We start from the raw sequence: 18,173 nt of genomic DNA, 5'->3' as shown, positions 1-18,173 counted from the left end.
CCATGCTACTAATAAGTATTAGTATTTATTGTTTTCACTTTTTGCCTATTCACTTCTCAATTCTGGGCAGTCCATTCTTGACATACCACTGAAACTTCCATTGTCAAGGCCAACAGTCATAATATCGAATAGCTACCTTTTTTAGGGTCTTTTTTCTTTTCTTTTCTTTTTTTTAAATCTTGATTGTTTTGCAGGTTTAATCATATTCCCTGAAACCCCACCTTAGGCTTTGTGGAGCCATATTCTAACTTTCTTCCTCCCTGGCCACACCTTTTCATCGACCTTGGAGAACTCTTTTATTTCTGCTTCTTTCCTTAGCAACCCACTGTTCTAACCTTGCCCTGGCCATGTAAATAACCCTTTCTGGGTGATCCTAACAGTGATGGCCTCAACCATCAACTATTTGTTGATGTTAAAAGATCAACTAAGTTGGGGTACCTGGGTGGCTTGGTTGGTTAAGCGCCTGCCTTCAGCTCAGGTCATGATCCCGGGGTCCTGGGATCCGGCTCCCTGCTCAGCGGGGAGTTTGCTTGTCCCTCTCCCTCTGCCCTCCCCTCCCCCAGCTCATGCTGACCCCCTCTCTTTGGCTCTCAAATAAATAAAATCTTTAAAATAAATCAACTGGGGCACATTTACATTTTCAAGAGTTTATTTGAGCAAATAGTGATTCCAGTTGGGCAACACCAAACCGAAAGTGATTAGGAGTCCTCCACCAACAGGAGTGAGGGGAGATATGTATAGAGAAGATGCAGAAGCAAAGCAAGGAAATTATTTGATTGCCTATAGCTTAAGCAGTTGCCTTATACCGCTTTTGGGAAAAAAAAGGCATATGAAACTCAGCACATGATGTGATTTGTCTTTATTCTAAAGATCAAGCTTTTCACTCTTCTTTCTCATTTTAAAACGATATTGCTTTTAAAGATTTTTATTTATTTGAGAGAGAGGGCAAGAGAAAGAGAGCATGCACCAGCAGGGGTAGGGGCAGAGGGAGAGGGAGAAGCAGACTCCCAGCTGAACAGGGAGCTTGATCCTAGGGTCATGACCTGAACCAAAGGCAGATGCTTAACTGACTGAGCCACCCAGGCACCCAAAACTGTATCGCTTTTAGATGTGTCCATCCATGTAATAATGTTTATTGCAAGCTTCATTGGCTGGAAATATGTAACACTGAACACTGGAGCAAACAATAATTTAACATCAATAACAGATTAGTAATTAAAATTTTAATATGCAAATAGCATTTTTTATACAGGAAAGAATTTCAAGATATTAAGTCATAGAGCACTTAGGCAATAGAAATGTGACCTGGATACTTACCCTCAACAACAAAATGAGTAACAATACCAATTGCAATTCCTATGATTGCTACAATTGCCAATGTGAAAAGAGCTACACGTATAGGATCCCAAAATTGCTGTCTTCTTTGATATTCAGCCCGTGGGTAATCAGCTTCTGAAAATTCAACTGGTCTGTGATAATAGAAACAAATAGTAAGACAATAAGAAAGTCATTATGGTTCCACTTTATGTCCACTTGTTATGTTCCTCTAAGAAAATAGTTTATACTGCTAATAATAGGATACTTAGATCTTGAAAAGAACACAAGGTTTTAATTTGTATATGCTTTCCCAATACCCCAATCACAATATAAATTTTGGTTAAAGTTCTATCGATGTTGACATTCAAGTGAGAATATCTTCCTACAGCATTTTGTCTGACATATTGGCAATTTGAAATTTGAAGGGTGAAACACAAAGACTTACTTATTAAAAAGGTAGTTTATAAATAAAATTTTCATATTTTAATAAGGGAGTTTCTAGCAACAGTTATACAATAATCTCATCAATTCTACTTGATTAAAAATTTAAAAAATTAATATGAATACTTTTTTAATGACCTTAAAATTTTTCTTAATGATTTCTTTTAAAAGTAGCAACATTGCTTTTGAAACCCTGATCATGGTTCTTTGCATTTTATTAACACCTCCCAATGAAATCACAAATTGTGAATCGTACTTGATAAGACTCCAGTCCCCAAGAAGACTATTTCCACTTGACTTTTACCTATGCCTAATCATGTACTACCTCCCCACTCAAAATATCTTATTAAGATTATCATTTTCCAACTTGAAAGTTGGCATTTATTTACTTTATTTTCCAAATCCTTGAATAACATTCGATATTTAGTATCTTGCAAGTGAGATACTTTTATGTCTTTATATTTTTAATTTTATTTAACAATATTTATTTTAAACTTTATTCATTCAATGAGATAATAGAAAGTTCTTAGAATAGTACCTACCACATTCCAACAATTTCAGGAGCAGTTCTAGATGCCAAGAGATATAAAGATTTTAAGATATACTCCTTGCCTGTCGGAAACTCACTCTTTACAAGAGCATACAGATGTGGAAATGAGTAATTAATATATAGTATGAAATATGCCAAAATAAAACTTGGTGCAAGAATAGAAAGTAATTAACTTTTTGGAGGTCTGTGTCAGGATATTTTATCAAGAAGGTGACATGATTAAACTTTGAGTGTTAAAAGTTCTCCAGGCATAAAAAAGGAGAAAAGAACAGAAAAAATAACATGTGCAACAAAAGGGGGTGTGCTAAGGATGTGAAACGATATTCATTACTAATACAGTGGTCCCCTTTTTCTCACTTGGGATATGTTCTGAAAACCCCAGTGGATGCCTGGAATTGTGAATAGTGCCAAACCCTATGTTTTTTTCTATACATACGTATCTATGATAAAGTTTATTTTATGAATAGGCATAGTAAGAGATTGACAATAATAGTAAAATAGAGCAATTATAAAAATATGCTGTAATAAAAGTTATGTATATATGGTCTCTCTCTTTCAAAATACCTTACTGTACTGTGCTCATTCTTCTTGTAATGATGTAAGATGAAAAACGCCTATGTGATGAGATGACGTGAGATGAATGACACAAGCACTGTGACTAACATTAGGCTACTACTACCTTCTGACAAGTCAGAAGGAGGATCATCTGCTTCAGGTTGACCATAGGTAACTGAAAACACAGAAAGTAAAATCTCGAATAAACAGGGGGTGGGGGGGTGCTACTATAGTTAGTACTGGGAATGAAAATTCTGCTTTTGCCCTCAAAGAATTTATGGCGTCCAAAGCATGTGCATGATTGCATGTTTTCTCGCCACTGTTGTACTAGAAAGAGGATATGCTAAGGCTGGTGGACTGATTGGGTCATGAGGAGTCCCATAACCCAAAGTAAAACGTTTGAAATTGACTCTGCAGAAGATGGGGAGCCAATAAAAATTTTAATCAGACTGAGAATTTAGAATAATCACAAGATGAGGATTAGAGCAGGAGTGCAGACAGGAAGACCAGTTTATAGGTTATTTTGAAGATCCAGGAGAAAGATGGAGAGGATGGTGAGGACCTGAGCCAAGGCTGAAGCAGTGGGGTGGAGAGGAGATGGATTTAGCTCCAATTCTTGATTTTTGTTGGCTGATTACTTAGTTGTGGGATAAGGAAAGGATTAATGTCTCCCTTGTTTTGATGTCCAAGTAAATGATTGTGCCTTCTGGCAAGATGAGAAAGATTAAAGGAAAAGACAGTGATTTCAATTTAGACATCAATGTTGTTAATAATGACCAATGTGCTGTCCTCACACTTGGGTCTGAGCCAAATGGAAAGTACTCATTTTATGCCCTTTTCTCTTTGACTTATTTTATTTTAGTTGTGTCACTGACATCTGTTGGCATGACTCTAATAAAAGCAACTGTTAAGGTTGGCACCACATAGCCCAGAATAAACAAAATTTATTAGTATACCCATATACAATACCTCCTTCCTCACCGTAATTGCAGTCTCCATATACAAAATCTATAGTATTAAGTATTCTTGATATTTAGTTTGTGGACATTTTGGTTCACGCATTTTTTTCTCACTTCCTTTTTCCCTAAGTTTTGTCAATTTGTTTGTTTTTACCTGAGCCCTTCAAAATGCAAGAAATGATAAGAATCAAATTCTGTCAAATTTTGGGGGTTATAGACACACAGTAAGTCATGATAACATTGCATCATGGTAAAGAAGATTTTTTTATTCCTGACATAAATGTTGCTGCTCTTTGAATAAATGAATGATGAATAAAAGGGACACAGTCTAGATCCTAGATCGGAAAAATCATTTGCATACAAAAGTTAAAGAATTCTGAGACACAACTGTTGGTTCCAGTTCAAGATGGCAACCCAGGAGGATCCTGAGCTTATTTTCTCTCACTGACACATAGAACCTACAGCTACATATGGAACAATAAACTCTGAAAAAACCTGAAAACTACTTGAACGACTACTGTACTTCAGAAAGTGAGAATGAAACCTCATGCAGGTGGGTAGGAGAAGCTGAGATATAATCTCACCATAAACCCCACCCCTGGCATGGTGATCCACAATGGGGAGGGAACTCAAAACCTGGAGCTTATCCCTGAGGAGCGAAGGGTTTGAATCCCACATTGAGCACCCCAACTTTTAAAACCTGAAAGAGGAGTCCCCAGAACATCTAACTTTGAAAACCAGCCAGGCTCACCTTCACAAGACCCATGAGTTTGTAGCAAATGGAGAATGGCTCTGAGAGAGCTCCCCAGCAACACTTCCACCCCCAGAGCCCAGCTATTTCATTCTTATGACTTAACTCAGGTAGATATAGCAGACTAACTACATTATCCCACACCAAAACGATGTACATAAAAAGTCAATCTTATACTTTTCTCTGCAGACAGCCTTACAAATGCTCTGATGAAGAGAACAAACACAACCTCTAATACAGCCCCCCTCCAACATGCCACTTGTGTAGATTAACAATTAAGTCTCAGAGTTATGTCTTCTTTTAGAGGCAGGCTCTTTGATGATAAGCACTGTAATCATACCTAAATAAATAGGTGAGAAAACTGGGCTCCTCTCAATAACTAGTTGCAATAAGCTCTAAGATTATTATATCAAAGATGGCTGACTACTGGACATATGACACTTATCAGATAGTTCAGTCTTGAACTTTTAGGAAGTTTATTTAAGCAATTGAAATTGAGTTGCTTTTTCCCAGTTTCTTTTACAGAACTTTTCTTAAAATAGATGCTTTTATAACAGATTGAGTTACTAACTAGCGTAGTTTAAGTAGAGGTTTGCAGAAAGAAGTAGGCCATCTTTATTATATATTTGCACACTGAATGGCATGTGTGTCTTTTATGTTAGGCACAATGTATAATTAAGACATCTCCCAGTCCTTCAGACCTCAGCCTCCAAATATCTTTTAGATTATTGCTCTTAATGTGAGAATCAGTGGAACAAATCTGTTCAAAAACCATGAAATATGGAAAAATTATAGTATTTTTGGCTAGATTAAGGAATAATGAATTATAAATAAATCATAAAAATGAAGATAGCTTATTTGTGTCTAAATTATTCTTATTCCAGAATTCTCAAAGTTAATCCATTTGTATCCTTTTAAGGAGTTAAATTGAAATATATCCAAGCCAGAGCACCTGGGTGCCTCAGTTGGTTAAGCATCTGCCTTTGGCTCAGGTCATGATCCCAGGGTCCTGGGACTGAGTCCCACGTAGGGCTCCCCCCTCAGTGGGGAGCCTGTTTCTCCCTCTGCCTGCCACTTCCCCTGCTTGTGCTCTCTCTCTCCCTCCCTTCCTCCCTCTCTGTCAAATAAATAAATAAAATCTTCTTAAAAAAAGAAATATATGTAAGTGTATGTGGTTCAGGTGGACTGTACCAGTCACAAGAGGACACTTACATGATAAGAGGTATCCCCAAGCTAGAGTAAAACTTCCTTAATCACCAAACACAGCTACTAGATATTATCGAGATGGACTAATTAAGAGTCAGATGGCAAAAGGGTTAATTTTTAAATTCATAATTGGGATTTATTTTCTGCCTGTCATTTTGCGTGTTAGGACTTAAGCCACTAATTTGAGACACTTTGTAGCATGTGTTTTGGTACAGCACCCTGTCTCTTTTTAAACTTTAATCCATTTTAGTTAATTCAGTTATGAAATTGGGATTTGAACAAGTTCATTATTGAAATACATTGACATTGCTTTTCCCATTTCTAGACTTCATATTATAGTTGATGTGTGTGTGTGCTTGATTCCCAAAGGTTATATCACTGGAAAGCAATTATGCTATTACTGAATAATTATTTGTTGGTTTAGCATTGGTGTTGTTATTGGTGTTAGCATTGATAGACTAATTCTCGGCTTCTCTAATCACTAATTGTAATCTGCTTTTCAGGTCACACACATATATATATATGTAATAGGCATTTAATAATAACTAATAGATATATTATATAAATGAAATGTCTCTATTATTTATACTATAGTATTTTATTTGTTGATGCAGAAGCAAAGCTTGGTCTATGCCTTGTAAACTCATTTATTATCTATGTTCTCTGAACTCCACATAGACTAGAAGTTTTTCCAGTACTTTTTTTCTCCCATAGTCTTACTATGTAACTATTGAGTTCATGGTTAAAAGTCCCAAAGTTACATTATCACATTACCATAATAATGAAAATTAGTTTATTGATGTAAAGTATGTCAAGTATTTCTAGACAAAGCTCTGCTAGTACTGAATTTGGAACATACCCAGAGCCACATGATGCATGATCTGGTCAGTAGGATTGCTATATGTCCTTTTGCTATACTCAATTCAATTCTATTTAGGAAACTTTTATTGTGTGCCTATATATTCCTGGCAGTGGGGATATAAGAATTTAAAAACAAATGCACTTTGTATTCAAGGAGCTTATGGTAGAGTAGAAAGATATAAAATAATAAAATCAATACAGTGTCATAGGAAAAATAACAGATTTACCAAGTACAGTGATAAGTAAACATGGAGGATTGAATAATAAAGGTTGTTTAAGAAAGAGACAGAAAGGCATACAGGAAAGACTTCTTAGAAGATGTGATGACTGATCAGGGCCCTTGAAGGTCAAGGGTGTTCTCTAGCATGTGATAGTGGTTAATTACATCCTAATCCTGTTTACTCCTTGCTTGCAAGCAGAACAACTTCTCATTATCATAAAAGCACCTTTTTAAACAGGAATATGACCACAGAATTTATTTGGAAGTCAAAGAAACTCACCAATGAATAGTATTTTTCACCACCACTCAAAAAATTGATAAAATCAACAAAAGAAAACAATTCATGCATTTTGGATAAAAGACGAGAGTAAGAAGAGCTTAAGAGATTTTGGAAAACCATTTTAATGACTTAAACAGTCTAATTTAGTTCAGCTGATGGTGGTGCTGTTCTTTTTGGGAAATATCTTTTTATGCGAAGACTTGGCAACACTAGAAAATGTAAATCAAAACATTGGCAAAATGGTGGGTAGTAAAAGAGAGGAGTTCATCGTGTTGTTGCAGCATTTAAAATGGTATAGTCATCTATGATGGACATATGGGCTGCTTCCATAATTTAGCTATGGTAATTAATGCTGCAATAAACATAGGGGTGCATATATCTTTTTGAGTTAGTGTTTTTGTTTTCTTTGGGTGAATGAATACCCAGTAGTGGAATTACTGGATCGTATGGTATTTCTATTTTTTATTTTTTTGAGGAATCTCCCCACTGTTTTCCAGTGTCTGCACCAATTTACATTTTTTCCAGTAGTGCACATGGGTTCCTTTTTGACACATCCTTGCCAACACTTGTTATTTCTTGTCTTTTTGATTTTAGCCATTCTGACAGGTATAAGGTGATATCTCATTGTAGTTTTGATTTGCATTCCCATGATGATTAGTGATGTTGAGCATCTTTCATGTGTCTATTCATATGTCTTTGGAAAAATGTCTATTCAGTTCCTCTGCCCATTTTTAAATCAAATGGTGGGGTTTGTTTGTGTTGAGTTGTAAAAATTTTTTTTATCTATTTTAGATTTTAAACTCTTATCAGATGTATCATTAGTGGATAAGGAGACATGGTGTGTGTTTGTGTGTGTGTGTGTGTGTGTGTGTGATGGAATATTTTGCAGTCATAAAAAAGAATGAGGTCATGCCATTTGTGACAACATGGATGGACCTAAAGAGTATTATGCTAAATGAAATAAGTCAGACTGGGAAAGACAAATACCATATGATTTCACTCATATGTGGAATCTAAAAAACAAAACAAATGAATAAACAGAGAAATAATAAGCAGAATTAGACCTATAATATAGAGAACAAACTGATGGTTGCCAGAGGGGAAGGGGGTAGGGGCAAAGTGGGTTAAGGGAAGTGGGAGATATAGGCTTCCAGTTATGGAATAAATAAGTCATGGGCATAAAAGGCACTGCATTGGGAATATAGTCAATGATACTGTTGTAACAGTGTTTCATGGTGACAGATGGTAGCTACACTTGCGGTGAGCATAGCATGACACATAGAGAAGTTGACCCACTATATTGTATACCTGAAACTACTGTAACATTGTATGTCAACTATACTTAAGTAAAAAAATTATAATCAATCAATCAATAATGCAATCGTTTAAGTAGTGATGACACATATTTTCATGATGAGGCAAAATTTGCTTTAGACTTGGTAAGAATTTTAAAGACTAGGAACACAAATGAAAGGATCCTGGCAAGAAATGCCCTTGGTTTTGTTCAAAAGGCACATGAAAGCATATCCTAAAAATGTGATAGTAAATGACTACAGCAGCATAAAGAACTAGCAATGTGGTGGGAAACTGGGGGAATTTCAAGTATGAGCTAGTCATCAAAATTGGGTTCTCTATCAGCTAGACATGACTGGTTTGGCAGGTAATGGAGAAGGGCAAAGGTTCAGAGTGTGGGCAGAAATCAGATTGCACCCTGCTCCTTTACTGTAATGTGTAATAATTCTATTCATTGCAGGGGGATGCGTATGTTAATCCCATTAAATCCTATTTACATAATGTAATAGAATATAAAAGAATGTAGGACATTCTAGGATATTGGTGACAATTTCATGGGCTTTCCAAAACTTCCTTTAAAAAATTTTTTTAGACCTATGATTTCTAGATCCAGCATAAGATCTATCCCCCTTTATAGCTTATCTTCAAAATCATGATTGCCATCTTCTAAGCACCCAAAGGCAACCTCCTCCCATGCTATAATATTAGCAAGGTCAGCTCCACCTCTGTGAAAGCAGCTACATGAACAATAATATTTAGTAATTTAATTCTTACAAATATGGGAAACATTTCCATAGTTTTTGTGTGTCCTTCAAAAATACACCAGGCTCTTCAAAATCTTTTACTTTCTGGGTAACTAAAATATTGCATTAGAATGATCACATCTTCTGCCTGAAAAAGATTTTATGGTTATTATGATTGCCAAACACACTGTTAATAAGACACCTTTGATTTCATTCATTCAGTCAACATATGTTCATTGAGCATCTACTTGTTTCAGGCACTATTTTAGGTGGTAGGGATATAGCAGGACCAAAGACATATTCTCTGGGAGGAAGACAGACCATGAACAAAACATAATCTATATATAAATGTAAAGTGTCCAGTAAGAGAATAGAGAAAGAATGGTGGTGGGGTGGGATTAAGGCGATCAGAGGAGACCTCTCTGCAAAGATGACATCCAAGCAGACACAACAAAGTGAAGGATGGAGTCATGTGACTGTCTGAGGGAAAAGTACTATAAACAAAGGGAACAGTAAGTACAAGTGTCCTGAAGGGGGAACAGATTTGGTATATTGACAAGAGAGTGAGAAGGTCAATGTGACCAGCATGTAGGCAGCAAGCAGAAGAAAGAAGCTGAGGTCAGAGAGAGTCACATAACTGTTCATAACCTAGTGAGCCACTATAAGGACTCCTTTATGCTATCCTGAGTGACAAGGGAAACCATTATAGAGTTTTGATCAGTGGGATGGATGGTCTTATTAAAAGGATCACTCTGTGGAGAATTGACTGTGGCAGAGGGAGAAGGTAGCATGAAGGGTAAAAGTAAGTAAGGGTTAGGGGACCACTGCAGACATTCAGGTGGGAGATGATGGTGGCTTGGACTAGGAGGATGTTAGCAGTGAGGAGATCAAAATATATAATTGGATTCAGAATATATTTTGAAGGCCTTTCTGATAGACTTTGCTGATGAATTGGTGCAGAATGTGAAAGAGAGTTAAGGAGGATTCCACCATGTTTAGCCTGAGCAGAGGAAAGAAACATTTTGAAGGGGCTGAGACCCCTTTCTTGAATTAATGCTTGCATGGAACTCTCCTGTATAACAGTGATTAAACACAGAGCTGTTCTGGAATGGAGAGGATATATGGAACTCTACCAGTATGTAATCTCCTCACTGAGACACATTCACAAGAATTAAGTGCTAAATTTCACATTGACATACAAACGCTTTAACATAACGCTGAAGATTCCCCATGATGGGGCCCTCTACAGCCGGATCTGTCACACAGCCCCTAATCATCTCTCTCACATTCAATTCTCCAGCCTTCACCTGTCATGCACCCAAGGAACCCTTTTTCAAGTGGCACCTCTATAAAGTCTTTTCAACATAAGAAACTCCTGAGCAGGCTTTGACTTGTAAGGAATCATCAGACAGGTGATGGACATAGACTTGAGCCATTTATTCCCTTTCTGTCACAGGGCCTCAGAAAAGGTAGGCAAAGCTGGGATCTAGAGAAGATAGTCTTGATAAAGAGACCTGCTTCCTCTGAAACTGGTTGCAGATACAAATGTATTAAGTATGGGAGTAGGGATATGAACACTCCTTTTTTTTTTTTAAGATTTTATTTATTTAACAGAGAGACACAGAGAAAGAGGGAACACAAGCAGGGAGAGTGGGAGAGAGAGAAGCAGGCTCCCCACTGAGCAGGGAGCCTGATGTGGGGCTCCATCCCAGGACCCCGGGATCATGACCTAAGCCGAAGACAGATGCTTAACGACTGAGCCACCCAGGCACCCCTGAAGACTCCTTTCTTGATTTTTACCCAAGAACCTATAGATTCTCAAAATTCATAGTTAAATATGATTTATCATTAATCTACTTCATTTACTAATGCTAAACTCCCCTTTATCATATTACTCCTCAAGCCCAACCTGTTCTTAAAACCCTTCCTTCCTAACTTCTTTGAGGAAGCTCCTCTCACCTTTCAGTAACCTAAAGATGGTTTTTAGGAATGCATTCTTAAACTTTACATCTATTACACTAGTTATATTTCCTTAGGATTATATAAAATGGATCTAATCCTTTTGTCACATGTAATTCATTCAACAGGTTCTTATTGGGCATCTACTGTAAGCCCAGCACCATTATAGGCACTGGGTATTTGCTGATTAACAAACCTAACTCTCTGTTGTCACATAAATTAAAATCAAGTGAACACTTAGAGTTTCTTCCACCAGTTGGCCAAACCAAAGGATTAAATCTCCTTACTGCCAAGGGAAGACAGTTAGGGATGTGTTGAGAAAGCATTTCCCAAACCTCTTTCAAGAATTAAAAAAATATTGGAGGGGGAGCAAGATGGCAGAGGAGTAGGAGACCTAAATTTCATCTGGTCACAGGAATTCAGCTAGATAGGTATCAAACCATTCTGAACACCTACAAACTCAACAGGAGATCAAAGGAAAGAATAGCAGCAATTCTAGGAACAGAAAAGTGACCAATTTCTGGAAGGTAGGACGTGTGGAGAAGTGAATCCAAGGGGATATTCAGGAAAATAGACCATGGGGGAAGGGAGCCTCCTCAGCCGGCTACTGGCAAGTGATAGAGCAGCAGAGCAAAAAATCGGAACTTTTAGAAGACTACTCTGCTGAGGGACGCTCCACCGGCTAAACAGGGGGTAGAACCCTCACTGGGACAGTGTGGTCTCAGGACCCTAGGGGTCACAGAAAGACCATGGGTGCCTGAGTGTGGAAGAGATCCCAGGTATCAGAGCGGGGAAGCTAGCTGCAGAGATGGAGCCGAGGAGTGGGCTCTCAGCTCGAGGTTGCCATAAACCGTTATCCGCAGCACAGTCAGGCCACTACTCCTCCAGCAGGGACCCAACAAGGGGCAGATCCTGGGAGACTCCCCTTCCTCCCCTGGGAGGAGAGGCACAGAGCACACCACAGGAATCTGCTGGGTTTGGAGACTCCAAATGGGATCATGTGCCAGAGATAGAAATGCTGGGTCACAGGCCAGGTGATCATGGAGTGTGGCCGGAGACAGGGGAGGCAGGAGTGATTGACTGCTTTTCTCTGGGGGCTAACTGACGAGTGGGGCCCCGAGTTCTCAGCTCCTCCGGGGTGGAGATTGGGAGGCTTCCATTTTCATTCTCATCCTCTAAAGCTTTCAGGGAACAAAAGCTACCGAGAGCAAACCTGAGCAGATTACCTAGCATGGCCCCTGGCAAGGGCAGTGCAATTCTGCCTCAGGCAAAGACATTTAAGCATCATTGCAACAGGCCCCTCCCCCAGAAGATCATCAAGAACAGCCAGCCAAGACCATGTTTACCGATCAATGAGAACTGCAAAACTTCAACGCTAGGGGAATACAGCACATAGAATTCATGCCTTTCTTCCCCATGATTCTTTAGTCTTTCAAAGTTATTTTTTTTTTAATTTTCTTTATTTTTTTCTATTTTTTTTGAAAATTTTCCCCTTTTTCAAACAACATCTTATCAATTCTTTTTTTAAAAATCTTTTTTAATTTTCATTTTTAGAGTCGTTCTATCCCTTCATTGTAGTTAACCTTATTTTTTTGTATATATATGTTTTTCTCTCTTTAAATTTTTGGGATACAGGTTCTTCTAACAGACCAAAATATACCCTAAATCTCTAGAATATGGCTTTGTTCTAGTCTCCTGCCTGATCACATTCTCTCCGTTTTTGTTTGTTTGTTTTTAAATTTTTTTTTCTTTCTTTTTTCAACCAACTTTTTATCTTATCAATTCCTTTGGTAAAATCTTTTATAATTTTCATCTTTACAGTCATATTTCTTCCCTTCATCATATTTACACTTATTTTTGTACATATATAAGTTTTTCTTTCTTTAAAATTTTGGGAGGCAGTTTCTTCTAACAGACCAAAATACGCCCAAAATCTAGTGTGTGACTCTGATCTATTCACCAGCCTGATCATATTCTTTTTTTTTCTTTCTTTTTCTTTCCCTTTCTTTTCCCCCCAGTTTCAGGTCTCTTCTGATTTGTTTAGTTCTAGGGTCATTGTTACCCTGTTAGCATTTTGTTCTCTCATTCATCTATTCTCCTCTGGACAAAACGACAAGACAGAAAAACTTACCTCAAAAAAAAAAAAAAAAAAAAGAACAAGAGGTAGTACCGACTGCCAGGGACCTAATCAGTACAGATTTTAGTAAGATGTTGGAACTAGAGTTCACAATGATGATTATAAAGACACTAGCTGGGCTTGAAAAAATCATGGAAGATACTAGAGAATCCCTTTCTGGAGAAATAAAAGAACTAAAATCTAACCAAGTCAAAATCAAAAAGGCTATTAATGAGGTGCAATCCAAAATGGAGGCTCTAACTGCTAGGATAAATGAGGCAGAAGAGAGAATTAGTGATATAGAAGACCAAATGATGGAGCATAAAGAAGCTGAGAAAAAGAGAGATAAACAACTACTGGATCACGAGGGCAGAATTCGAGAGTAAGTGATTCCATAAGAAGAAACAATATTAGAATAATTGGGATCTCAGAGGGGGGCAGAAGGTATATTGAAGCAAATTATAGCAGAGAAGTTCCCTAATCTGGGGAAGGAAACAAGCATCAAAATCCAGGAGGCACAAAGAACACCCCTCAAAATCAATAAAAATAGGTCAACACCCTGACATCTAATAGTAAAACTCACAAGCTCAGAGAAAAAGAGAAAGTCCTGAAAGCAGCTTGGGACAAGAGGTCTGTAACCTACAATGGTAGAAACATTAGATTGGTAGCAGACCTATCCACAGAGATCTGGCAGGCCAGAAAGGACTGGCATGATATGTTCAGAGCACTAAACAAGAAAAATATGCAGCCAAGAATACTATATCCAGCTAAGCTGTCATTGAAAATAGAAGGAGAGATAAAAAGCTTCCAGGACAAACAAAAACTAAAAGAATTTGTGAACACCAAACCAACCCTACAAGAAATATTGAAAGGGGTCCTTTAAGCAAAGAGAGAGCCCAAAAGTAACATCGATCAGAAAGGAACACTGACAATATACAATAACAGTAACCTTACAGGCAATATAATAGCACTAAATTCATATCTTTCAGTAGTTACCTTGAATGTAAGTGCCCCAATCAAAAGACAAAAGCTATCAGATTGGATAAAAAACGAGACCCATCGATATGCTGCCTGCAAGAGACTGATTTTAGACCCAAAGACACTTCCAGATTGAAAGTGAGGGAGCGGAAAAAAATTTCCCATGCTAATGGACATCAAAAGAAAGCTGGGGTGGCAATTCTTATATCACACAAATTAGACTTTAAACCAAAGACTATAATAAGAGATGAGGAAGGACACTATATCCTACTTAAAGGGTTTATCCAACAAGAAGATCAAACACTTGTAAATATCTATGCCCCTAACATGGGAGCAGCCAATTATATAAGTTATTATTATTAATAACAAAACCAAAGGAACACATCAACAACAATACAATAATAGTAGTGGCCTTTAACACCCCCCTCACTGCAATGGACAGATCATCTAAGCAAAAGATCAACAAGGAAACAAGGGCTTTAAATGACACACTGGACCAAATGGACTTCACAGATATATTCAGAACATTCCATCCCAAAGCAACAGATTACACATTCTTCTCTAGTGCCCATGGAATGTTCTCCAGAAAAAAATCACATCCTAGGTCACAAATCAGGTCTCAGCTGGTACCAAAAGACTGGGATCATTCCCTGCATATTTTCAAGGCTTTGAAACTAGAACTTAATCACAAGAGGAAAGTCAGAAAGAACTCAAATACATGGAGCTAAAGAGCATCCTACTAAAGAATGAATGGGTCAACCAGGAAATTAAAGAAGAATTAAAAAAATTCATGGAAGCAAATGAAAATGAAAACACAACTGTTCAAAATCTTTGGGATGCAGCAAAGGTGGTCCAAAGAGGAAAGTATATAACAATACAAGCCTTTCTCAAGAAACAAGAAAGGTCTCAAATACACAAGCTAACCCTACACCTAAAGGAGCTGGAGAAAGAACAGCAAATAAACCTAAACCCAGCAGGAGAAGAGAAATAATAAAGATCAGAGCAGAAATCAATGAAATAGAAACCAAAAGAACAGTAGAACAGATCAATGAAACTAGGAGCTGGTTCTTTGAAAGAATTAACAAGATTGATAAACCCCTGGCCAGACTTATCAAAAAGAAAATAGAAACAACCCAAATAAATAAAATCATGAATGAGAGGAGAGATCACAACCAACACCAAAGAAATACAAACAATTATAAGAATATATTATGAGCAACTATATGCCAGCAAATTAGACAATCTGGAAGAAATAGATGAAGTCCTAGAGATGTATAAACTACCACAACTGAACCAGGAAGAAATAGAAAACCTGAACAGACCCATAAGCAGTAAGGAAATTGAAGCAGTAATCAAAGATCTCCCAACAAACAAGAGTCCAGGGCCCGATGGCTTCCCAGGGGAATTCTACCAAACTTTTAAAGAGGAACTAATACTATTCTTCTGAAGCTGTTTCAAGAAATAGAAATGGGAGGAAATTTTCCATCTTTTTCTATGAGGCCAGCATTACCTTGATCCCAAAACCAGACAAAGACCCCACCAAAAAAGAGAATTACAGACCAATATCCCTGATGAACATGGATGCAAAAATTCTCACCAAGATACTAACCAATAGGATCCAACAGTACATTAAAAAGATTATTCACCACGACCAAGTGGGATTTATTCCTGGGCTGCAAAGGTGGTTCAACATCCACAAATCAATCAATGTGATACACTACATTAATAAAAGAAAGAACAAGAACCATATGATTCTCTCGATAGATGCAGAAAAAGCATTTGACAAAGTACTATCCTTTCTTGATTAAAACTCTTCACATTGTAGGGATAGAGGGTACATACCTCAATATTATAAAAACCATATATGAAAAGCCCACAGCAAATATTATTTTCAATGAGGAAAAACTGAGAGCTTTTCCCCTAAGGTCAGGAACACGGCATGAATGACCACTCTTACCACTGTTGTTCCACATTTGTTATTCAAAAGACACTACTAAAGAATAAAAAGAAAAAATGACAGAGGGAAGATATTTGCAATACATACAACGAAAAAATAGCTCATATCTAAAATGCATAAGGAATGACTACAAATCAATAAGTAAAACAAAAAGCCTGATAAAAGAAAATGGACCGAAGATTGGAATTAGTTACATCAGAAAAAATCGGAATGGCCAATAAATACAATAAAAGAGGCTCAATCTTATTAGAAATAAGGAAAATAAAAAATAAAGCCATGGGGCGCCTGGGTGGCTCAGTTGGTTAAGCGACTGCCTTCGGCTCAGGTCATGATCCTGGAGCCCCAGGATCAAGTCCCACATCGGATTCCCTGCTCAGTGGGGAGTCTGCTTCTCCCTCTGACCCTCCTCCCTCTCATGCTCTCTGTCCCTCATTCTCTCTCTCTCAAATAAATAAATACAATCTTTTAAAAAAAGAAATCTATAGTGACTCTATTAATATTTGACAAAATTGGACTACAAATCAGGGAATTATCGAAACTAAAGATGATACATAATAATCAAGGGGGTCATTTCACCAACATGGCAATGATACAACAATCCTCAATGTGTAACTAATAACAGAGCTTCAAAGTACCTGAAGCTGAAACTATTATAATTCAGAGGAGAAACAGACAAATCCACATTGATAGTTGAAACATCAACACCCTTTAGTAATTGATAGAATTGATAGACTGAAAATAAGGAAACAAAATATCTTAGGAACATTATTAACCATCATGCCCTAGTTGACATTTATAGAACACTCCACCCAACAACAGCATAATATATATTGTTTCCCACTGCATATGGAACATTTACCAAGAAAAAACATAATCTGGTTCACACATCAACAAATTAAAAATAAGTTAAATCTTAACAGTAGAATTAATCTACAAATTGATAACAGGAAGATATCTGGAAAATCCCCCAAATGTTGGAAAATTAAATAAAAACCTTCTAAGTGACTGACTCATGGATTAAAAATAAGTCATTATTAGAAATATTTTGAATTGAAAGAAAATTATCTACCATATAAAAATTTGTGGGATGCACCTAAGGCGATGCTTAAGAGAAAATTTTATAGGTTTATTTATTTTAAAGATTTTATATATTTATTTTGTCAGAGAGAGAGAGAGCACGCATACACAAGCAAGGGGAGTGGCAGGCAGAGGGAAAAGCGACTCCCCACTGAGCAAGGATCCTGATGTGGGACTTGATCCCAGGACCCTGGGATCATGACCTGAGTCAAAGGCAGATGCTTAACTGACTGAGCCACCCAGGCATCCCAAAATTTTATAGCTTTAAATTCTTTTATTAGAAAATAAGAAAAGAATAATCTGGCCTCTACCTTAAGACACTAGAAAAAAGTAGAGCAAAGTAAACCAAGAAAAAGTAGAAGGAAATAATAAAGATAAGAGGAAAAGCTAATGAAAGTGAAAACAGAAAAACAGTAGAGAAATCAATAATCACCAAAAACTTAAAAGAACCCAAATATCCATCAACTACTAAATGGATAAAGAAATTGTGGTATAGCCATGCAATGTACTCCTCCTCAGCAATAAAAACCAACACATTGTTATACATGGCAACAATAAGGACAGATCTCACAATGGTTTTGTGATAGATACAAAAAAACTGAGAAAGAAGTTAGACACAAAAGACTAAATACTATTTGATTCCATCTATATGACATCTGAAAAAGGCAAAATTTTAGGAACAAAAATCAGAGCAGTGATCACCAAAAACTAGAGCAGCAATAGAAGATTGACTATCAATGAGCACAGGTAACTTTTTAAGGTAATGGATATAGTTTATATCTTGACTGTATACATTTGTCAAAACTCACAGAACTGTACAACTAGAAGAATAAGTTTACTATAAAGGAAAATAAGGAAGAAAACTCTCATGAATATAAAAGGCAAATCAATCCTCTGGAACACCATGTAT

At 37.1% G+C, this 18,173-nt stretch overlaps 1 protein-coding gene across 1 annotated transcript in view; it reads right to left on the bottom strand.

The window, feature by feature from the left end:
- Positions 1-18,173, bottom strand: part of LOC118010867 (transmembrane protease serine 11F) — a 63,019-nt gene that overhangs the window by 30,423 nt on the left and 14,423 nt on the right. Inside the window, exon 2 of the mRNA XM_035005577.1 lies at positions 1,318-1,469. Coding sequence (XP_034861468.1) covers positions 1,318-1,469 — 152 coding nt within the window. The remainder of the gene's footprint in view (positions 1-1,317; positions 1,470-18,173) is intronic.

This window comes from Mirounga leonina, unplaced genomic scaffold (assembly GCF_011800145.1).
Source record: "Mirounga leonina isolate KUSES-001 unplaced genomic scaffold, KU_Mleo_1.0 Mir_129, whole genome shotgun sequence".
Taxonomy (NCBI): Eukaryota; Metazoa; Chordata; class Mammalia; order Carnivora; family Phocidae; genus Mirounga; species Mirounga leonina.
The sequence above is the reverse complement of the archived record's forward strand: the minus strand, read 5'-3'. Positions and strand labels throughout refer to the sequence as shown.